This window comes from Paralichthys olivaceus, chromosome 3, assembly GCF_024713975.1.
Source record: "Paralichthys olivaceus isolate ysfri-2021 chromosome 3, ASM2471397v2, whole genome shotgun sequence".
In the NCBI taxonomy this organism is placed as follows: domain Eukaryota; kingdom Metazoa; phylum Chordata; class Actinopteri; order Pleuronectiformes; family Paralichthyidae; genus Paralichthys; species Paralichthys olivaceus.
In genome coordinates this window covers 23,838,385-23,863,968 of record NC_091095.1, presented here as the reverse complement: position 1 = coordinate 23,863,968, position 25,584 = coordinate 23,838,385, and the positions used below count along the sequence as shown (strand labels likewise).

Below are 25,584 nucleotides of genomic sequence, written 5' to 3'. Positions count from 1 at the left end.
AAAACAAAAACAGCCATCTGTCAGCTCAGAAGAACTGAGTAGGCTCAGATCTTGTCTTTCATTCCAGGATGTTAGACCTCATTCATGCTGTTGTATACACCCAGTTGAACTAATGTAATTCCTCATTCAGTTGCCTGCCTGGAAAAAATCAATTGAACAGCTCCAGCTTGGAATAACAGGAACTTCTGCCAGGTTTCTCCTAAGTACTAAGATGTATGATCATATTTCTGTTTTGGTGTCCTTGCACTGGCTACCTGTAGCCTTCAGGATTGATTAGAATTACTTGTTTTTAAGGCATCGATAAAAAGAGTTGCTGACCTTCTCTATTCCTGCATTGAAGCCTGTAATCTCAGCTGACAACTTGTTACTAACCCTATATCTCTGGGCTCATGCTGGAGAAAGGGGGAATAGGGCATATGCCCTCAGGGTACCAAACTCTGGAAAGGTTTACCACTGGAAATTAGACAAACAACCTCTGTTCTCTTTAAAATGTCGATTTAAGATTAATTCTATAAATGTTTAGTTAGTTTTACATTGGTTTACCTGTTTTACATATTATATATATTTTCCCTTGTAATATATTTTATAATATGCCCCATATGACTAGCCTTAGCCTTGGTTTAAGCCTCTTTTAAAAAAGTAATTTATAAATGTAAATTCTCATTATTATTTTATTATTTACAGATTATACATCAGGCCAACAAAATGCACTAAACACACCAAAGTCTGGTGGAACTAAATGAAAAAAAACTCAAGAGTTTGTGATGAAAATGTAAAACAAGAATATTCTCAAACTGATGCTGCTTTCAGACATCCACTGAACTTTGGATAATCTCCTGAAATTATCAGGAGGGGCTGTATGTGAGGATGGGTTGACGATATTTCTAACATACAACAGATTCAAAAATTTAAAGAAACTAAACAAAAGGATACAAATATCTCAGGATGAAAAAAGAGGTCTCATACATGTAGACGACACTCATGGAGATGAGATTTGTGATAATTTAGTTATAAGCAGAATTTATAAGTTACGTCTTGCTGCTGCACCACCCCTCCCCTGAACACTGGAAACATCTGTGTTGTTGTGAATGCTCCTGAGTGGAGAATCTCCTGCTGCATTGCTCGTGGGTGAAAAGCACAGGTCACCTGTGTGAGCTGTTTACACAGGCCAGTGTCGCCCATGCATAAAATGACTCCATGAAAAAGTTAATGTTTATTGAACCACATCAATTTAGAAATTTCGTATAATTGGCATTTTTACCATAGGTAAGTCTTGAATCAATTTTGTCTTCACACACAGTTGATTTAACCTGGGACTCATCTGAACACAGATCACAATCACACAACGTAATCAAAGCTTGTGGATTTGAACTTGACGTTTGCTTGACTTTTTGTTATGGTTATTTCAGTGGATGCGGCAGAATGGAGAGAAGGAAGAGCAAATAAACTACGCGAAAAAAGAGAGAAAGCCCCAACGAGGCAGGGTCAGGGTACTCAGTAGAGACACATATTGAAACACAAAGATCACCTGAGCAGATGCCAACTGAGTGGCTCATTTTTTTCATAATGTCAACGTATTAAAAATGCATGTGACAACATGTTCCGGTAAATGTTAAAGTGACATTTCAGATGTGCATCCCGTGTGTATTTTGTGAGAATATGTTGCAGTTCATGTTGACTCACAGAGCAGGTAAAGAAAACAAAGATGTTTTAGTTAACATCATTCACTCCTCAAATCTAATGTATCTGTCTTTTTGTGCTGATAAATACATTTACCTCAACGTATCCCTTCATAATGTCACAATGAAGGGAGTTGATTATGGGCTCAGTACAGAGAAAATGGAACCAACTCTTGTAGATATTTTAACTGATACATGAAAACATGTTCCCAGTTCGCAAGTGTGCTAGATTTTATAAACGTTCTTATTTACTACTATCCAACTATCTAGAGATAGAAATGGATTCCGCATTTTATTAGTGCATTACAGAAGAAGAGTTACTTTTTTTTCTCTTAATATTTCCTTCATATCCAAATTAAGTTGTTGAATTTGTCATGACATAAAGCAAACGAACAAATACAATATACCAGAAACACTGCAGACAGGAATACCATAATGACAGAGGTTGAGAGGTTATTGGCCAGATGTGTTATTGACTGATCTGTAAACCAGACAAATTATTGGTAGATTGAATCCCATTGTATTCTAAATTAGCCTGTTCTGGATTTCTTGAATTGTATTCACCTCATTGGTCACACAGTCCACTTGGTCAGCCCAGCACACAAACTATTGTTTTAAACTTACCGTGATGGAGTGATCGTAAAACGTTGATCATCAGACCGAATTTTACTGCATTTTAGTGATCTACAATAAAACTCCGAACCAGCCACAGAGCTGGACCTCAAGAAAATCGTATTCTCCCATAGTATATAATAGACATATAGAACACTAGTGATTATTGTCAGTGTTGCAGAGTTGGCCAAAGATGTCAGCTCGGGCATTTGAGCAGTTATATCTGCCACCGATTCCCTCGTGCTTCTAGGAGCTGCTTTACAACACTTTTGTTTATTTTAACCAATGAAAGATCTCAGCCATTCACCCTTACGATCATGTTCTGTTAAAAAGCACAACCTTGTTAAATGCAGCCATTTCAAGATTCTCCCCCACTAGAAATAAAACACGTATTAATAATGGATTCATTTAAATGTCCTCCAGCGTCTGATTGAATAAAAACTACCATCCACCTTTACATTTAAACCTGATACTGTGCCTACTCAGTATTTAGTATCTCTTAGTTATATATAAATATACAGTAATATATAATAATAATATAATATATATATGGATATGTTATTGACCAATGTTATGTGAACAGAATGGACTGTTCCAAATCTTTGGGGAGGTGTCATTTGACTGAGGGTCAGTCACTAAGCCCTAGCTATGACTTCTGACCCTTTGCCAAATGAATATATACGTAAGATGAATAATTCTTCATTTCTCTTCCTTCTGTGCCGCTGACTGGTGATCCACCCCTGAAATCTAACTTAGATGGATGGCACTGATTCCATTATAATCTAAAAGGTCAGGGGAGTGTCAGAGGAGAGGAGGGGTGGGGAGGTCATGACAGAAGTAGAAGAGGGAACACGTGAGGAGCTGCTTAGGCTAGTTTGTTCTACCTTCCACTCCACTCCAACTGTCATCTTTCTTTAGTTTGGATTGTCTTTTTCTTTCTGCTATGTCACAGCCTCTTTTCTGCCTTTCTTCCTCCATCATTATCTCTCACCATCTCACCTTTCGCTGCCTCTCTCTCTCTCTCGCTCTCTTCCTCTCGCCTCTACCCGGGAAAGAGACGATCCAGAAATAATCCCATAAATAAGAAATCAACGGCCTTTTCTGTCCCACCACATTACAGGCTTTTGATGTATGCTTTCTACCCCCCAACCACCACCACCATGACCACACACACACACACACGCACACATACACACACACCTCAACCCCCATCTGCCAGATTGATTTCAATAGCACTGACAACAGCAGAGAGAGGTACACAACACATCTGTACACTGTTGGCCATTTTCCCAAATACCAAAGTATTAGTAAGTTATGTTTCAGCAGTTGCGTGGATTCAATAAGATGCCTGCTATCCCACAAGCACTAAGGGATGTAAAAGGATAACATGTCTGAATCCCAGTATGGGTATGTCAATAGCTCTTTTAAAACTGGTCTGTCTTTAAAAACTGCTAAAGGTACTCCAATTCAGTTCAAACCACTGGACAAATAGTTTGCAAACAAAAACTAGTGTGGATTTGCAAAATACAGCAAGTACTAGGTGAAATAATAAAAGGCCGCACTTTACCAGGTCTACTCCACCATCTTCCATTGCATTATAAATGTAAGCTGTTTTCAGACAGCCCGCGGAATGTCCGCACAATCGGGTCCAGTCTTTCCTCGGAGTTTGCCTTTCACACATAAACAATGCAGCAGGAGATTCTCCATTCAGATTTGTTCACAACAATCTCTGTAGTGTTCTGGTGAGGGGTGGTGCAGCAGGCAGAGGCAGCACGTAATGCGTCAATTCACCTTACAAAGATCACGTTTTTGTTTACAGCACATCAATCAATAATCGTCGGCCCTGAAAGCTCTTTTGATATCCTCCTGTATGGCTCCCCTTTTCCATCCTGAGACATTTGTATTCCCTTTGTTTGTTTTGTTCATTTTGTGTATGTTGCGTGTTGGAAATGTCACCCACACCTACGCTCGCAGTGAATCCTTTGGAGGATCTTCTAATGTGCTCTCACGTCAGCTCATTATTCGGAGTTGCATGTCAGAAAGCAGCTTTACAGACACATTTTTACTGCAGTAAAAATACTGATGTTGCTGCCCAAAACTATTTTGTATATGTCTTTTTGCAGTGAAAGGTTATTTAAGGTGGACTCAGTTGGAGGCAGGTCCTCCACCTTATATAACCCTGTGGCGGCCTAAGTGACCTGAGAGTTAAAACTGTTCGTGCCACCTAAGTGGTTCTATCTCTTCTCCTCACCTCTGTGTCTTCACATAATATGTTGCTCCTGCAGTCCAGGGACTGCACGCTCTTAAATGAAGCATGAACCCACAGTTGAGGGTTCTGTACTTTTCAAAGTGCTTTCTGTGCTCACCAAATGTTGAACCTGCTCTTTAGCCATTTGAAAACATTAAATTGTTACGGTGAATATTCGATTACATCCAACTCACACAAGGCAATCGTCAATTCCAGCCGAATTAATTATGTGCAGTTTTTATATTCTGTTTTCTGAATTGGACTGTTTCATCATTACATATATAGCAGTTTTAAATATTGTTAAATATGAACAGAAATATTGATTTGATTTAAGCTGCAATGGTTAGCACAGAAAGACCAGTTTCCAGCTCAAATCCAGGTTCAGCAGGGAACTTTCTGATGTTGTGTTGCCACGATGAAACAAAAGAGCACATGGTATGGTTACACCGTGAGGTTGAGGTCACATGTATGTGTTAAGTTTATGGAGATGTGTGTGTGAGGTGTTGGTGCCAGGTAAGAGAAAGTATTAAGTTGCATGCTTAGAAAGACCCTGAGTCTGTGAAGAGCATAACATAACTCACATTAGCTTTCAAATAACTTCATTCCAAAATATCACAGACAGACAAATCAAACTGATGAACATCACATAAAAAAGAATGTAATTAAACAGTCCTTTGCTTGGCCTAGTGTAATTATCAAGCCCAGTGGTGTTTCCCATCCATGAAAAGGGGGAAAGATCCTTTTTGAGGTTTGAAGTCCAGTGGGTGGTCTTGGTTGTGGCTCATGGTAATACATGGTAGAGAACATTGGGCATGTAGTAAGAGTACATTTAAATTGACAAAATTAATGAAAATATTTAGAAGAAACCGATTTTGATGAGTTTTTGTATTAATTTGTTTTGAAGTGTTTGTGTCAGCATCTGTCCAGATACTTTAATTACATTGCTCAGAATTACATTTACCACCGGTCCTATTTTTGTTTCTAGTGTCTTCTGTTATAGATGGGCATAAGTGGCAAACAATGAATCAATTAAAATTACTAAAAAAAGAAAATGTGGAATTAGAAATAAATTCAAGCAAGATCAGAAATAAAGGATGGGATGGGTAATAAGCCATGTGCTTTTTAGTGCTCTTTCCAGCTCTGTATCTTGTAGAAGGTCACGGATTTGTAATGTGAACGTGAATGGAGCTCAGTTTAAATTATGTGATGTCCTTGGCTGATAAAGCGGATTACAATTATCGCGTGGTGCAGAGAAATACAACGTTCTTGCAATGCAGCGAGGGTGGAGTTCCTGTGAGAATGATACAGTCTGGGTGTGGAGCGAGACGATCGATCCGTCGATATTCTCAGCTGAGATTTTTCTCACAGAGTATTTGCTCTGTCGGTTAGCAGTTGGTTAGCACACTAAGCTGCAGTGATGTTACACTCCAATAAAAATCCATGTTGAAGCCTTGCTAAGTCATCTGCCTGCAGAGCAAACGGCTGAATCACTGACACTGTTTGCATCAAGATGACACTTCACTGTGATGGCAGAGACAGACCCACTCTCTTTGGTGATTTGGACAGCGCTTCTCAGTGTGTGGTGCCAGGACAAGCAGAGACATGCATAAATGTTTGCTCACTGCAGCCAAAGGTGTTCCATTTACTTATCCACCCACCGTTCCCCAGGTGCGTGCTGCTTAATCACATACCGAGGCCTGTAATTGGAGAGCAAGACACAACGTGACCTGTATGATTGATTTTCTACAACTTCCTCACAGTCCAAAGGTTCTTACTGAAAACCTGTTAAACAAACAGTTGTTGAAGCAATTGTTTCTGTCGGCTTTACATTATGGTGACGTTTTGTACAGGCGTGCCTCAATGCTAAAGCCCCTGGATGTCGCCTACTATTCTTCACTCACCTACTCCGATGTACATCTTTGTTGGGTGGACCTCTCCCTCATATGTTCATTTACAAGGTCGTTCATACGTATATTACATCCATGCTCGACCACATCACACTGAGACAATTGACTGACTTCATTTTATTTTCCTCAACCTCTCACTGAGCGTAAAGGTCCAAGATTTAGGTGAAAGGGATCTATTGGCAGACACTGAATGTAAAATAATCCCAGTGATGTTTTCACCATTGTGTCTCATATACAGATTGTTGTTTTCTTTACCCTAGAATGGGCCATTATATTCAAATTTAAATTTTTACACTGGGAGTGGGTCCTCTCTATGGCGGCAGCCATGTTTTTTTACAGTCATCCAAACTGGACAAACTCAACACCTTTTGAGTTTTTATGAAAACTGATGAAACTTCCCTTTCTTATTTTGGAATAACATAACTGCAGTATTAAAAATGTATAGTATACAGAATATATATAATATAATAAATGTAATTAATACCTACCTTAATTCAAATCTCTTTTTCTCTATTTCTACAGATGACGGCAGAAGCCATTCTCCGCCTGGTCAACGACCCTGTGCTGCCGTTCTACCCTCTGGACATTGCCCTGGATGTACAGAACAAACTCAAAGGTAACACTAATGATAACAGTGGGGGAATTAGGTAAGCTGTATTGGTGGGCTGATCTATCCCAAAATATCAATATTATGTTGGATATTTCAAGACTGATTCTCATGTCATTCTACACTGCTTACAATTGTCATGACATGAAAACTCAAGCATTAACATTGGTACACAGGTTGACTACTAGCTGCCTCTGTGCAATGCAGTTTTGTTTGAACACTTAAAAAAGGGAAATACCTCAGACAGACCCTCTGCTCCTTAAGTTCCTCAGTAAGGAATCAAACCAGGGTCTCAGAGGTAGAAGGTAGACGTTTTACCACTCTGTACAATATCTGCTAACCTTCATATCATTTTGTGGGGATTAAAACAGATTAAGATTCAGCCCATATTAAAGTACATAAGATGCTTTGAAGAGTAATAGTATAAAAACCTTTTTTGTGATTCTGACCCTGCGACGCCCGCTCCACACTGGTTGTGTGAGCTGTGCGTGTGTCATCGCTGAACGTGTTGCTTTTCATTTGCTGTTCATGTCAGGTTATAGCGGCCACACTCCCTGTGTGAACGTCTCAGCCGCATCTCGTGGGTGTGAGCCATGCTGCTCCTGTAGGTGGTCGGGGTTTTCGTCTATTTTCTCCATGTACCTGGGTTCATATGTTGTTATGTTGTTGTAGAACTAGACTTACACGCTTATACATACATAGTCAAGTAAATGACAGGGATTTGATTCTGCACAGCACACAAAAAGTCTTACAGTACACAGCAGTATACGCAGCATTGTGTGTGTGTGTGTGTGTGTGTGTGTGTGTGTGAGTGTGTGTGTGTGTGTGTGCTCAGTGACTGCTGTCTTGGACCTTTATGCAGAGCCATAACTCATCTTCAATGTCCGGCCAGCCAGCTTCTGCATCAATCCCTTCACACTCCAACAAACATGAATACACAGAAAACACACACACAAACCCCACAACTGTGCACCTTACTTGATAAAAATACTTCAGTGGAAAGTTTTTCATGTACACACACACACACACACACACAGCCTCTTTCTTGACTATTATAATGATTTAGTGTCGGTTCATCTGTTGAGCTGAACTTATCGATTCCTCTTCTCATGATTCTATGGCAAAACAACCTTGATTCCTGCATTTGTAAAATTCAAGTGTTCGACATCTTTCTTGTCTCTGCTTCAACCTTGGAACTTCACAGCCCTCCTTGAAAGTTTCTCTTCTAAGTCTCTTTATTTCTTTTGTCTGTTCTCTCCCCCACGTTCCCTCTCTTTCTATCCTACTTTTTCTTGCTGCAGTGTCCTCCGGTCAGATACAAATAAAATGATTTAAAGTGGAATCATAAACACAACACAGTGATACATTCAGTGTGCGCAGGCAGAGAAGGCCACTTATCTTGTCATTGGTCTATCTTCTCTAAAAGCATGCAAGCAAGCACAGACCAACAGTTAAGCACAGTCTGTCTTTTTTCTGGGGTTATCGACCTCTCAGAAATCACACGACACTGAACATAACACAGTTGGTTATCTTCATGAATCATTTAAATATCTGGAATCTTTTGACCGTATGCATCTTGCTCATTTCTTACTTTTCTGTTTGTAGCTTTGTCTCTTAACTTCTGTTTGTTTCTGCTGGCTATAATAAATACAAATGAAATTGTACTGTACCTGTTGCCCTCAGTGCTCATTATTGTTTGGAGCATGAGACTGTACCTGAGTTACTGAAGGTAACCATGTAACACAATCAATCAAATATAACTATAAAATAAAAGAAGGGATGCTTGTGAGCATCCACCTGTTGGCTCTGACAGGGGGGTTAAAGATGTTTGCCCATCACTCCCCATTATATTGATGTATTCATATATGGGGAAGAGTCTGTCAGACATGAGTGGTCTGACTGAAATTTAATATAGACAGTATTTAAAAATCTAAAACACAATATAAAAGGAATATAGTATCCTACGAAGTCAACAGACAACAAAACGTCAGTTTGATGCACATTAGATGTCTTAACTGGACAGATTTAAACGTAATCTAAAATATCAATATCAATTAATACTCTCTGCATGGGAAAACATATTTGGGGGCATTATAATATGTTGTGGGAAATTTGAGATATTGTGTATCTTTAGGAGCTTAAAGAAAATCCACTCTTTATCTTCTCACCACTATGCTGATGGAGGGGTGGGTGAAGTGTTTGAGTCTACAAGCACTTCTGGAGTTGAAGGAATAAATAGTCTAGCAGCCAGATCTAATATAATTAAAGAAATTAGTGACCAAAGCTTCTGACGTAAAATCAAAGTAGAAAAAAAATACAAAGTGTCCACAAGCACGGATATTAATATTCGACACAAAACGGCATCATTTACACTGTGTTTTAAGCCTAAATGTCCTCTGATGGCCTCCCCGGAGGCACCATAACATACCCTCAGGCACACTGGAACACCGCACACACTCTCGCCAATGGGGCTCAAAGGTGCACATTTGTGTGGCTTCGTCCGGTAGCATTGCCACTTCCAGTAGTGGACTTTTAGGTTTAAAACACAGTGTAAATGGTCTTGTTTTGAGTCAAATATGAATATCCGGGCTGGAGGACACTTGGATGACGCCACTTGTATGTATGGAGGCATGTTATGTTTTATTTCTGATGTTTTATTACGTCTGAAGAAGAGATCACATTGGCACTTTTTACCCCCTCCAGAAGTGTTTTGTGGACTCAAACACTTCACCCACCCTTCCAGTGGCATAGTGGTGAATAGATAATGGGTGAAATTACATTTTTCCATTAACTATCCCTTTAATGAACTATAACGTACTGTAATAACGTATCAAATAATTGATTTACTAAATAAGAACTATTGTCAATACAGTTACATGTTTAATTTAGAAGAGTGGTCCTCATTGTGCAAGTTACATCAAGTGATTTACATATGTATCACCCAAAGTGTGCAACTTGCATAGTAAGAAGAATGGAGCCCTTTAGTCAAGGTCTGAACTGAACCCTGTGAAAATTTACATTGCCAAATATTCAGAAGTTAACATGCTGTAAGACCCTTGAGGCCTTCTGAGACGAATTCAGCTCATCAAGTCATACCCTCAGAGCGTGCAAGGACTCTGTCCTTGAATATTAAGAAGACCTTTGAAAGACGATGCACAAGAGAGGCTTTGGTATACATTTAGCCGGCATGCCTGCTTCCTTGCAAAAAAACTCAGAATAAACAAAATCCAATGTTGCTTTTGTTATGCACCAAGAAAAACCTCCAGAGCAAAATTCATGAATGCTTAATCAGTTCAGTGTTCAAGTCGCTCTGTTCCGGATTAGCTGTGGATTTACAATAAGAGAATTCGGACTCGACAGAATTTATTCTTCATGTGATGATAGTATAAGTCTTGTCAGTCACTTAGACACTGAATACAGTGATTGAAAAGGATGGAGGTACAGAAAAGCTCTCCACCACATGTACTAAAACTCCACCTCAAGTTTCATTCTTTGTACTGTTAGGGCACTCGCTCAGAGCCTCAGGTTCACTGGCTGTGCGCGCTGTCCTGTTAAAGCCTAGATTGAGTGGTTATGCTTCCCCAGCTGAGACTAATGGACAGATTATGACCTGAGAAGGAGAGAGAGTGAGATGACTGATTGTAGTCTTTGTCTTTTTCTTCATCACTTTGTACCTCGTTGTCTGTTCCAGGTTTCTCTCCTCTATCAGTTCAGATCAAATGCACTGCATTGGCATGAAGCTTCACCTTCTTGGCAACTTCACGTTCATGCTGAGTTGAAGCGCGGTGCCACAGCAGTGTGTCATTTCATCAAGGCTAAACAGCTTCATCATCCAGCCAAGATACAAATGACAGAATTACACCATCAATTAGCAAAATTATATAATACAGCTTTTAGTCTGTGATCCTATTAGATATATGCACTGGTTATTTTTGGTCTGTTGTTGGTCTCTGAGGATCTGAGTATTTTATTATTCTTAGACATCCAAAAGACAACTGACTCCATTTCAACCTGGCATTAAAAAGTATAGTATAAAATATAATGTGGCCACAATGAAAGCTGACTGACATCTGAACACTTTGTCCAGCTCATGTCTCATCCTTCTCTCATGGAAACAATCCATAAAGCTGAATTATAGTGTTTACTCTGTTTAGTCTTTGACAACTGGTCTTGTCTTCACTCCATGCATGAGTGTCTTGAATAGTGTCCATAGTGGAGGACTGAGGAGAGGACTGCTTCTTGTGTTTACTGGCTAATGGCTGCTAGCTGCCCAGCTGCTGCAACCTTGCATGCAATTATTATTGCTGCCCTACCACAGTTATTGTATAGATTGACAATGCAGTTGCATTTACAGTTATGTTCAATGTGGTCACAATGAGTCCATGACCTCTGGAGATGGTTTGACTGATCAGGGAAATACTGTCCCACTGCAAGAAAATGCTATGATCCTCGTGCAAACGCAGATCCAGAGGAGGAGATCACAGGACATTTTGGCTAAAAACACTATAAATGACGCGTTTCGAGCTGAGTTTGAATGTCGGGGCTTACGAACACTTGGTTGATACCACAGGAGCAGTATGGAGGCATTTTCTGCTTTTTCTGACTCAATCATTTCACCCACTCATCTATTGATATAGGCTTGAATAGATAATGAGTGAATTTTCATTTTTAGGTGAACTATTCCTTTAAAAGTGGTCTCTGATTCTAGCAAACAGTTTCAACTTTTTAGTAACACTATGCTTGTTCATTTCACAGGGCCAGAATAAAAAAAGGAAACTACTGGCTGACTCTCTCCTCTGTGAGAGACAACCTAACATTATGCTGTCCGACTGAAATGCTATTTTGTCTCAATTTGTTTATCCAGCCGGACATTGAGTTTGTATTAGCCAATTCCTTTTTGTCATAACAAAACAAAAGCGAGGGATTAGGTCATTTCAGTCAACATGGGATCTGCCGGATGGACGCTGGAAGCCGTCAATCAAATTACTTTTAGAGTTGTTATTTCCTGAGGTCTACTAAACAACCTGTGCAGTGACATCGATTTAATTTACGATAGTTGTTATTTCTGGTGCCGTGGATGTAGGTAGGTGGACACAGAAAGATGATGCTGACAGTTTTGAGCAACTCCAGATCAGTTTGATCCACTTTGAACAAACCAGACATGGTGGCGGTGATTCAGATGCGCCTCTTGCGTAGTTGCAGTTCCTGTCATCTCACGTGCGTCCCAGCCCCTTCTCCCACTGACCTGCCCCTGTTGTGTCATAATAGTTAAACCTATTTGTATGATATTCTATTCTATTGTCCTCTGACATGAAGTCTTTGTATCTCTGCATGTGTGATTTGCTGTCCAGCTTTTTTCTTCTGTCTGCCATCATGGTTTGTTACTTTGGAGGGTTTTGGAATTTTGTTTGGTCCTTGCCTCCTTATAGTTGTGCTGCATATGACCCTGGTTTTGTAGGTAAATACCTTGCTGTTGTGAATTTTGCTTTACTTCCCATCAGTTTCTCTGCACCCGAGTGTCATTTTTCATCGGAATTGTCTCTCCCTGAATTTCCTTGTTAAAGTAATGTCCCCACAAGGTGTGTTGCATACTGTTCTGGAAGATCCAATCATATCATCTTTCTTAGCTGACCCAGTGCTTCTTAGATTCTCACTTCTTCACACGACATACAAGTTTAAATTTAATCTGAGTTGCTGTTTTTGAGATGAACAATAAATGTTCAGGCTCCAATTCAAATTTGTCAAGCTAGCAATAAAAGTGTAGCATAAGGTTTTGCTCTGTCAGCAGGTATTTCTTTAAAATTTCTCATATCTCATGTGTTTAGGGTATATACCAAATCGATATTCTATGTTTATGCAACATTTTGATGCCAGGAATTATCTCAATCTTTATCCCTGTAGATATTTTGATGCATAGTTGTAAAAAAAAATAGAGCAAATAACTAAAATAAATTGTGTAGTTTTAACAAAGGATGTGAACAAAACCAGAGAATTGCGGTACTCACTTTTGGCCTTGTGTTATAAAATAATGACAATAGGGAACTGGCTTTATTATGACTGTATCTTCTTTATACTACACATTTGGACATCATGTACCTACACTTCATCCCCTAGTGTCATTTTCCTTATGCCTGCATTTAGTTTTACTATTTTCATCAGCTGTGTGTAAACAGGATGAGGCTGTCTGTGACAGATTTTGTGTTTTTTATTGTGGTTATTAAATTGGTATTAAATTTAATTCCAGGTGGCATTATAAATGTCTTTAAGTTATAAATTTGACTTTGTGAAACGTGCAGATACTCTCACTGCTTTATGTCGAGTAGCTTCAACCAGAAAACAGGTGGGAAAGAGCTTATAATATCTCTGCTGGTTAAAAATACAGAGGCACCAGATGGGGGAGAAAGAAGAAGAGGAGGAGGAATAGGACAGTGAAATAAATACTTTTTGATATGCGTGTGTGATAACACATAGTGAAACAATACACAAGGAATTATTTATACCGCACTGAGTGGTTCTCAACCTTTTCGAGTCACTACCCGTCAGAATAATCAGGTTTGTCAAGTGAACCACCTAGAGACACGTCCTGGTGGCCCGCGTCTTGAGCTGGAACTTTCCTGTGAAGCCATTTCCCCATTTTGTTAAATGTGATATTTGTTGTTGTTGTCCATTCAGAATCTCATGTGGAAGCTCACTTTGATTTTCACAAACACTCTATATAAAATATATTCTTAGACAAACTAGTGATACTGGGTAATGTAATAAAATTTCAGATTTTTAATATGGTGACTCCTGGAAATGATCTCATGATTATCTCATTCCTTTGGGGTTAGTACCCCACAGGGTGGAAATTAGTGGTTTTGTTAATAGTGTGGTTGCAGGGTAAAAATAAAATTGCAAGGTAGTCTCAGCTGCCGATCATGACTTCTCACCCTGTTTTATAGCAATAGATAATGAAACACAAATGCACTCTTAGACCACAAAGCTCTGCCAAGGCTCGAAAGACCCATTAAATTCAATCAAGCTGCGCCGAAATCCTTTTGGTTGTTTATGTTATATCTTGCTTACAAGCCAACCAACAACACACACACAGGAGTGAAAACACAACCTCCTTGACAGAGGTATTTAAAGCCAAATTTACTGATAGAACATACATCAGCGTGATAAGGACTAACTCACATGACAGAAACCATCTTTGAGATAACACGTATTTGGCCCATGCTCCATCCACTAACTTGCAGGGGGTGGAGTTTATGATCTATAGCAGGGGTCACCAACACGGTGCCTGCGGGCACCAGGTCGCCCCCAATGACCACACGAGTCGCCCGCAGGCCTGTTCTAAAAATAACACAACTTACCAGTGAGCTGCGTCTAAAATTTGACATGCGTCTCTAATTAAATTTAATTATTAATTTTTTATACTGTCAAATTTTTATTTTCATATTGAAGTTGACTAATGACTATGATTTGTTAAAATGGTTTGTCAGTGGCTCGTGAAAATGGGACATTTTTCCTATGAAATGTTGTAGAAGTGATCATCTGAAAATTGTGAGAAGACCTGTAATGTTATTATACTTGCTGGAGATTTTATTGCTCAGATATGATTGTAAATGAGTAAAATGTTAGTGAATGTGATCGATAGTTTGCCACCACACAGAGAGTGATTGTGGATGAATAGGTGAAGGCACAGGTTGTGCACACGTGTGTGTTCATGTGTAGCGGCTACACAAGTGGCTGGTGGTGCATGTACTTTTGAGGTCTATTCAAACAATACTGTCAGTATATTTTGGGGAATGTGAAATGACTGTGTGGATGTGTGAGTACAAATGCTTGTGTGTGTGTTTTTGTAAATGTGTGTCTCTGTTCTCTGGGTGTTTTAGAAGCCCCCTGCGGCAGAGGCCCGGTGATATTTGATGGATTCTTTTAAGCCAGCATGAAGTACTGCAGTATTCATGAGTGGCAGTCATGGAGGGGACACAGATCAAACAACCAGTGCTAATTGAAACCCTAAAAAACCTTTTTGTCAAACTTCCCCTATCACAATTATCCTTTCTTTTCTCTTTTTGTTTTTATATAAACTGCCTTTGGCCTTGTTTGATCTGACATAAATCTCCATGAATTTGCTAAAGTGATAGTGCTCAGTAGCAGAGCTCTCTTTGGTCCTCAACAGCACTAACACAGAAAGGTAGAATAGTATATCGGTGACATGCATGAAGTACAATTCATCTGCAGTTGTTCACGTTGTATATTGAAAAATGACACTATGTTGATTTGACTGAGCTTATTCTTCAATGGGCAATTCTATGTCAACACTGTCAACATTTGCCTGCGTTGTTGTAACATTGAATGAAGATATAAAGTGCAATCACACCATCAATGCTTGTTCCATTATCCACTTTGAGAAATAAACCTTGAACAAAGAAATTGAGCACCTGGAACATAGAAGTCATGAATATAATAACTGGTATACAGGTATATATATCTGCCACTTTTCCCAGAACTGAATCCATTAACTCAGTCATTCATATTTGTATGCAATGATCTATTTATATATTAATCAGATAATTAATTTGGGGCTACTTAGTTTTATTACTTTGAGTGATTGGTAAAAGTCTGAGTAGAACGTTAAGTTGTGTTGATTTACCATGAGCCTTGACTTTATGGCTGGCTCCAGTGTCATGACAATAATGCCTTTAAGTTATCTGTTGTAAAGGGGCGGTTAGTTAGCTAAAGTCATGCACCCGTCAAAGATCCCAGGTTTAATCCATTTACAAGAGGGCAGTAAATGACGAGAATAATGCAAAAGGGTAGATCCCAATTCAATTCAATTCAATTTTATGTGTATAGCACCAAATCATAATATACATTATCTCAAGAAGGTCAGGACCTTAAAATCAAAATATAGAGAAACCCAACAGTTCCCAAAATGAGCAATCACTTTGGTGACTGTGGAGAGGAAAACTCCCTCACAATCCCAACACAATAGTCTGACACTATGTACGCAAACAGGTTGATTAAGAGTGTGCGTCTACATGTAAGTGTGGGAGGGACTGAGGTTTGTGCATGTCAGAGAAACTGGTTAAACCGGGCCAAATGAACAATCTTGTATGTACACAATGATTTAGGAGAAATTTGCATTGATTTTTTCTTACAGATATGAACAGAACTAACGATACAAGTCTCAAGACAAATGAGTCTGTTGTTATTTGAATCAAGTTTTTCACTAATGGATTCTATATTTAATTTGTTTGAAGCAATTATAAATAAATACTAGATTTAACATGTACCTGATAAATGTTGTGATTTCCAGCTTCTCTGTACGGCAAAATATTGCAGTTTAATTGCATCTTGCACAAAGTGCACACGGACATTGGGGTGTTAATTACATTAATTTGCTATCCTTGTGGACTCTCAATCAAATAGGCACAGGTGGCATTCATCATGTTTACGCACATCATTTACACACTTTTCTGTTTTAGAATCTGGTGTGACATGTTAATACAAACCACCATATGAACAAAAGAATTGGATATAGGTAGTTTTTTTATGTTACAAGGTATATTCACTGGAATCTTTTTCTGACGTTACATAACTGTTGATGATAGTGTGCAATGTGTGGACAGGAAATGTTGTTATGTCTGCTTCTTTGAGCCTGTGCGTTCTAGAGCGCCATCCAAAGGGGAGAAGTTACGGGGAAGAGAGCTAAAAACATGACGTAAATGACCTGTTTCGATGTCATTTTGAATGAGATTTGATTTGAAACAGATTGTATGATTAGATCTACATCTGGAATACTCATCCTCACATTCTCCTCATTTGCACAGGTCCGACAACTGACATACAACCACAAAAAAGATGGAGAAACAGATTAACACTGAAACCAGAAGCAGGAATATTGTGTTTGCTAATGTTTAAATCATGAGGAGAGGTCTTCTCTTCAACAACTTGTCTAATTCTCATTTGCTCCATCCACAAGTGTCTTGACATCATTTCATTCACATTTCAATATGATGACAGTACGGCCCGGCTCACATCCAGAGGTTGTCTAACCGATCAGATCATAATCCACCCTGAATGCATTGTGGGTGCATTTACATCGGTACTTCCAAGTGGTCAAGCACAAATCTACTGCAATCCTATCATCCAAAATGTATTTTACCGGCAGGTTTAAATGTCCTGCGTCTTGGATGAATCTGATGACCGTTGTGCCACAGGGACTTTATTGGACCAGTAGGACACCACATATTCCTTGGTCTCATTCATAGAAGCAGCATCGAGACATAAAAGCATAGAAGAGCAAAGGACACTATATTGCACACCCAAATGTCTGGGGTGTAACTGCTGATGAGATGAGCGCACAAGAGTATCAACATGTAGTTTCCTGTGTCCAATAGGTGGTGCTATGCCTGAATATTATCATGTCACTGAGTGTTGCCTTCAGGACAGGACCCTTGAACATTAAGTCTGAGGCAGATCCGACCATGAACGCTCAAAATACAACAGGGCACACCACAGACATGCCCTTTAAACAAAATGCAATATTTCAATAACGTTTCATCACTCTCTCGATCGTGTGCACCAATTTTGCAGTCGGTCTGATTATTTCTGTTGGTAGAGTTTGTTCATATACAATGACTGGAGAATGCCTGGAAACTGCACACTTCCTGTTGGGTTTAGGCGAAGGCTCCAAGAGGCTTTTTTGTACATCTGAGGAAGATACACATGATACCAATGTTTGCGCATCTAGGTGAAATGTGCCTCGGGGGCGGCACAGACAAGCTTAGTAAGTTTTTAAAACCTTAAGTTCCACAATATTGTGATTCATTTTGTAAGAAGAAAAATTATAATTTCTTGCTAGGGCCCTAATTAGAGCTCAATTTAAAAACGTATGTGTGGAAAAATAAATGAGAGCATTAAACAAACACATTGCCCAACCCTAACGTCTATTAACATCTATAATTGTACAAAATACTGAAGATATTCCAACAGATGAAAGTATCTCTGTGCAGCTCTGTTGTTTTTTCTCTCTCTCCTCTCTGCCGCTGTTATCACAGGAGGCCAAGTCCCAACTGCACACCCAAATGCAAACACACTCGCACAGGTCCCCGAGTGTCAAAAGATGTGATGGATTACAACAATCAAACAATATTTCATGAGTCCCAGCTGGCTGCAAGGAGCTGGAGCCATTTAAATTTGTAGGAGAGAGCAGTTCTCTTTGTCTATTTTTGGCCCCACAGTCTTCCCCCTGCCTCCAATGAGTCACGCACTGCTCGCAGCATTATGTGATCCACTCGGATCCGAAAGGACACACACAAAAACATTCCAAGGTTTGTCGATTAAGACCAGGATTTTGAAAGATGTTGATTTAGAAACTTTTTTTTGCATTATGACTTCGATGACAGATAATTCTGCACCGATTCTCAGACAGACAACTTTTCACATTTGTTGGAATCAAATATCACGGCTGCAATCTCAGTGCCGATTAACCTTTCACGGAAAAGTCTTCTATAATTGTGTCTAAATGGTGCTTTCATTTTTTTCTTTTCAGAAAGCTTATATGTACTGTACTTCTTGTCTGGCATTATATGAACATGGTCAGGAACATGAACTACTTTAATGAGTTACAGAATGGACCTTTTCAGGATTAAGTGGTCACTTATCACCTAGCAGAATACAAATGTTGGTTATTTTTTCATAATTTCATCTAATTCACCTTATTCACTGAAGCAGGGTATTGTCTTTGTCTATGTGTGTGTGTGTGTGTGTGTGTGTGTGTGTGTGTGTGTGTGTGTGTGTGTGTGTGTGCTCAGTGACTGCTGTCTTGGACCTTTATGCAGAGCCATAACTCATCTTCAATGTCCAGCCAGCCAGCTTCTGCATCAATCCCTTCACACTCCAACAAACATGAATACACAGAAAACACACACACAAACCCCACAACTGTGCACCTTACTTGCAAAAAAATACTTCAGTGGAAAGTTTTTCATGTACACACACACAGCCTCTTCCTTGAGTGTGTGTGAGTGTGTGAGGCAGATTTCCTCAAAATGTTTTAAAAAAGTATCAATTAAAAGCTTGTATTGACCAGAAAACCATCAGGATATCATATGACAAGTGAAGTCATGATGAAGATAGAAAATGACATCATGCATAGTTAAGAAAACACATTTCAAACACATCTCTGCTTCCTATAGGTCCATAGACAGAACAGATTTCTGAACATATAGAAAGAATGATGTCATCATGGCTAAAATAAATAATAACCCATTATAATAACTTACCATAATAAACAGAATTTAAAATCATATACTGTAGTAATTCATTAACATTTGCAATCGATAAGGCTTGACATGATCTACAGCCTAATTAGATTAACAAATCATTTTTCATCCTCTGCTTTTGATATCATGACTATTACATTATGTAATAGCATCATTATGATATGAAGAAAGTTAGCATTATGTGATTTGGGTTTACTCACTGTGCACACAGGCTATGCATAGCCCCTCTAATGTGTTCAATTAAAAATGTTAATTTCTGTCTGGATAACAACTGATCAGTGTTACATAAAATAAAAAAAACAGACATTTGTTTGTGGTATTAGTAGGTGGATACATCTCTCATGGTTGGAACCATTAATAACCGGGGGAAGAGAGAAAATAAAACAAAAAACTTTTAGATCATTGCAAATTCTTACTACTTCATGGAACCAGGTCACAGCCCAGTCAATGAGAATGACTGATCTAGTTTAACCAAATCCACACATGGAGGTAAAAATTACAAACCAAACCCTGAAATTAGCTACAGACAAAGTGAAGTACATGGATATAAAAATGCATAGAAATGATGGAAATATAAAGTGTTTAACTGTTAATTTGCCAGCTCAGAGAAGCCGATGAATCTGTTAAACTGAAGTTCATAATACTGTTTGCCATCGGTATCAGCAGCTGTAGAGGTTCAACAGTGCAGCACAATGAGTATCAATTAGCTCATGTATTTGCAATGATTTTTTGCGATGCTGGATGTTAACCATGTAGAGATGAGCACCTGAACATAAATCTTTGTTCTCACACAGACAGTAAACAACAAATGTCAGCCTTTCCAAAGAGAAGGCCACTGGATTTAGACAGATGTAATTTAATAGAGGCAGCAATACAAGGCAATTAACTGCAAATCTAAGGTAATTGATTCGAAGTGCCAAGTGTACTGTAAAACTAAGCCCAGCTTTGTACTGACAGGCTAAGGATGATAGCATTGTTGTGTAACAGTAACAGTATTTTGTGTGGCTGTGGGTTAAGTGTAGGTTAACTGAAAGTCAGCTTAAGGTTAAAGTAAGTGTGAGAATTAAATAAGTAGTAGCTCTCCATGAAATTAATATCGAGTCAAAGTCCATGCAGCAATCTGTGTGTGTGTGTATTTGTGGGTCTGTGTGTTGAGACCAGTGGAGGAAATTGATTGGTAGCTACAAGTGAGAAAAGAGGAGAGCGTTTGTTTGATTTATTAGAATGAGTGGATGTTGGTATGATGACTAAAAAACATGAGAGGAAAGTTTAAAAAAAATGTTCTGCAATGAACTTTGAGGGTACAACTCAGAACATGTAAAGCTCAGGGTCAGCGCTACGTGGGATTTCTAATTTGACTGATATCATGATGCCAAACACATGACCAGCAGCATGTCAGCCTGCCTCATGCCTGTCATCTCAGCAGGCGGGTGGAGCTTGTTGATGCTAATTAAACATTTCCAGCAGTGGAGTCTGTCAGATTGATCCATTTCCTGATGAATTTCATGATACACCACATGTCTATTCATTGTAAGTACCAGCTTCTCCTGGCAGGGTCACAGGAAACCTTTGCCAGCTTACAACAGGCGGGTCGCATCCTGGACAATGCAACAGTTGATCACATGGCTGAAGTACTTCCTCCGTGTTCATTCATTCTATTAAAGGTGCAGTGTGTAAGATTTAGGTGAAAGGGATCTATTGACAATAGTTGAATATAAAATAATCCCGGTGATGTTTTCACTAGTGTGTTTCACCTAAATTGTACACATTTTACAATGGGAGCGGGTCCTCTCTACGGAGGCTGCCATGTTTTTTGCAGTAGCCCAGACTGGACAAACTGAACACCTTTTGAGTTTTTATCACAACTGAAGGCTACCACAGCTTCATGTTTGGAAGGGGGGGGGGGGTGTTTTACTCAATGAGTGGGTTAAAAACTTCCCTCTCGATGAAGCAGTTGATTATTAATTAGAATTATTCCATTTGTTTAATAAATGTCTCAGGTCTAATATCAGTGTTTCAACAAGACAGAGACACAATGCAGCTCTTTGAGCTGTGAATTTATTCAGCATATTCCTGTGTACATAGACACATTAACATAGCATTTTAGGACATGCCCATGAATTAGTACAATTTGATCCATTATTAGCTCCACTTCTCCAGTCTAACACATGACAACACCACAAAGATAAAGGAGCTAAGGCCGAATGATTATGAGCTATGGCGACATTTTATATATTTGCATTGCTGGAAGTGTCAGAGCAGCAGCCGGCAGCAGGTCAAAGGTCACTGTGAATCAGCACATTTTATCCTGTCAACATTATTATTCAGACCTGTCTTGAAGGAATCCCTGGAAGTGTGACCTGGTCAGAATTCATTGGTCAAAGGTCAAGGTTCCTGTGTAAACACTGTATCAGAAATGCCCACAGATAATTTAATTGCATTTACTAAGATTTAAAGTTAACCTGATTAGAACAAAGTCAAAGGTCACTGTGAAGTCACAAAACACAGTTTTGGCCTCGTGGATGCGATATCTCAGAAACTGACACTTACATACCCCTTAGTTAAGGAGAGTGTTTTTCATGTGTTGTTTCTGTTACTCTATCTCCCCCCATATATGTGACCAGACAAAAGCGTGGTATCTCCGTCCATGCTGTCCTCAGCCGCCTCCTTGAGAGACCACGCAGCTTTTTTCCAGTCAGAAACGATGCGGCCAGCCAATGACCCCAAAGAGCGCGACCCCTCCCATGTGCGAATGCTGAATGATGTGCTACGTGACCTGGAGAAGAGCTTCATCATCACACAGACGCCGCCTGGAGTTTACAGGTAGGAGGGAAGTTGCACTCTCATAGGTGTAACAGTGGTGTCGTGTTGTTGCATGTGCAACAGGTATAATGTCAACCTACTCCTATTCAAGCACTCAGTAGCCGTGATGTGTGGCCATGACATTAATTATCATTTTAGAAATGTACAAATTTGCTATACTCTCATTTCAGCAAAAGGAAAAAATACAAAACCTTCCCCCCTTTCTGACCTCCTCCCTTTCTCCTGATATTATTCACAGAGAGCCTAAATCAGACATAGTCCCATGCTGTGTCGGCCATGATTAAAATTCTCCATCCTCCATCTATCTTTCCTTGGGGGGGATCCACATCTTTTTCAACTTGTTCTACATACAGAGCAGAACAGCAACACTGTGACATAAAACTTGAGCTTCACAATGAACACATAATTATTCCTTCTCACAAAGTAAAATATAACACGGAAATAATTTACACGCAACGTGGATTGATTTTTTTTATCTAAGCAACAGCTTGTCAGGGCAGAGCAGCAGTAATTCATCGGCTGTGCACAGTCCATGGTCTGCACAAGAAAGAAAGAGCTGCCGATTAGTTGAAGGAGTTATCTTAATCAACGGCTCCAGCTAAAGAATAAACAGCAACTATTAATCATTTCAGATCACATGAGCTCGACTGATGGTTGGGGCTCATAACAGCAACACCCCTGTTCTGTCTGATTTTAGCATCCACGCAACAGGTATACATTTGTCCTCTAAATCCCTCACACACACACACACACACACACACACACACACACACAAAGCTCTTAGCCGTCTACTTTTCCACTAGATTCAAACAGAATAAATGGCCTCTGCTGTTCAGTGTTATTCACAGTTTATGGCAGTAATTGACATGTTAATTGCCCTAGACTCCCATTAGCATCCAAACTAAAATTAGCTGCTCCATCATGCTTGGAGAGCATTAAGACTTAATAGTACTCATTTGTAAAGGAAGTTACCATTCCCTCACAAGACTGAGACAATTAGACTAAGGGCACTGAGCAGTCTTTAGGCCTTTTTTTAGCTTAACTGTTGACATTGTTTATACACAACAACATTTGAAGTACATGGTTAACATAAAAACATTGTTGTGACATTCATGATGCACAGCAGTGCAAATTCATAGTGATGCCTGTAATTTGTATCCGTATGGTTTTTTTTGCATGCTACCTTGGTCCCTAAGCAACCATAACTTTATAAAATTGTACACTAAGATTTTAAATGCCAGAGAATCTTGTCCATCTGTATTTGCCAAGTCAGTTTAGACCTTTTTCAGTTTGTGGTTTAGCTTGTTGCAGTCGCTGTTGCCACTGAAAGGAGATTTGGGATAAGAAATAGTCTTTGTCACTAAGCAGGTCAGTGGGTGGACCTGCTGCGTGTCCTGGGGAATTTGAACTCTGATTCAACTTTATATGTCTTTTTTAACTGCAGTTGTATAAACAGTCATTTTGAACAACTGCTCTTTTGCTCAATGAAAGCTCTGGCAATGAGTCCACTATCAATGAAAGCAGAAATCTATATATTGCAAACAATAGATTTAAACTGCATTAAATCACCTTGAATGTTACAAACCTTGTTTTAAATTTTAAGACTATTATTACCTGCTCAAAAAACATAATTTATTTTACAAATAAACCAGCTACACAGTAAGAAATGAAGGAAGAGGAATGGACTTCAAAGAGTACCAAGGCTTCACGCCCCAGCTGAACACTAGCAGGAACAGTTGCCACCTGATGGGGTACAACTGGAGCGATATGTCAATTTGGACCTTTATGAGGCAAAAACATTCCCTTAAATTAAGAGACAAACACATTTACAATTATTGTCCTGAATTTATTAAAAAACAGATTTGATTAACATTTTTTAAATCTATTTAAACATATAGCTGTTCAGCTGGGCATGTTTCAAAAAATGGAAAATATTTAGTATTAAGTACAGAACATTAAAATAATTGAGGCATGATGATGCGGCACAAATTCCAAAGTTTTAGGATGCATTTCTTGTTATTGTATAAAATCAAATATTCAGAAAACCTTTTTACTAAGCTTTGAAACAGGTAGCCAGACACAGACACAGACAGAGAGAGAAAAAGACAGACAGACAGATAGAGACAGACAGATAGAGACAGACAGATAGAGACAGACTCCGACAGACGGACAATGAAAAAACTGGATTGGATGATCAGGGAAACTTGAACATACTCAGCATTGGTTGGATGCCGATCAAAGGCAGCATCAACATTCATCAACCTCTTGACTTTGTGCGTTTTACATTTCTCAATCAATGAAGGCTGCAAGTAGTGAAGTTGTAGCAGAGGTGGGAGTAACAGTTATGCTTACAGGGTGTATTCTGCCATCATTTCATACGACACTTTGTTACATGGTTCTTTGGCATCAAGTCTCATCTGGACATCTTTTAGAAAGTTATGGATGGCAACTACAACAGCTGGTTCACCACAACAACAACACACCAATGTTTCCCAATGATTGGCTCAGAACATTCCTCAGATGATCGACACCAGTAAATTGGGGTCTTCATTAAGCATGGAGGATGTCAGTTACATAACTGTAATTTCTATTAGGTGGCGGACACACAGTTCTACAGTATCCTCTGTTCAAAGCCAGTGATGAAGCAGCCATCATCAGATGATGGCTGGATGAACCAAAACTTTCTTCATCTAGGCTGGGCACAACAAGTATGAAGCTGTAGTACAGCCCATAGACAGTGTATTTCTGTCCATTCACACATCATGTCATGGGTATGACATTAAGCTTTGTGTGACTTTCACTAAAGTAAACACACTGAAACTAGTAAATGCCAGACACGAAACGCACACTTGTGGCTCTGTGTAATATTGCATTGAAAAACTAATAATATAAACTAAGAACACTATAAATTATGTTAGCAGTTTCAATATGCAAGCAACAATAAAGACAAAATGCTGTACTACTATAATAACCGACTTTTGGCCCAGATTGATTTGGTGCTCAGCTTGTATATGTGTGTGTGTGTGTATAGTTAAGCTGTCATACTGGCAGCACGCTGAAATCCTTCACATCTCAGCCAGGTCACATAATGACCAGGTAGCAGGGAGACTGACAGGTAAACAATGCCGAAGGGAGAAAATGTTCCAGGAACACAAAGTCTGAGTAATATAAACATTAGTGGGGTGGGAGAAAGCCACTCGCAAGCACATTAACCAAAAACACAAATGTAAAACGCACAACACAACTGCAAAAACCACAACATGTGCAAGAGCCATACAACTGACACAACCGAGGCGAGTGAAGGATGTTGAACATGGAATGAGAGGAGTTACCTTCTGGGTTGAAGTGAGCAGCCATTTGTGCAAACCAGGACAAATCAGTCGCCTGTACCATAACACCTCAAATAGACAAGCATCTAATTTTAAGCAGT

The 25,584-nt window shown here is 39.3% G+C and overlaps 1 protein-coding gene across 1 annotated transcript in view; it reads left to right on the top strand.

Moving 5' to 3' along the window:
• The window catches only part of LOC109625321 (inactive N-acetylated-alpha-linked acidic dipeptidase-like protein 2), a 428,309-nt gene that overhangs the window by 389,303 nt on the left and 13,422 nt on the right, over positions 1–25,584 (top strand). The window contains exons 15-16 of the mRNA XM_020080522.2: positions 6,969–7,062; positions 21,956–22,154. Coding sequence (XP_019936081.1) covers positions 6,969–7,062; positions 21,956–22,154 — 293 coding nt within the window. The remainder of the gene's footprint in view (positions 1–6,968; positions 7,063–21,955; positions 22,155–25,584) is intronic.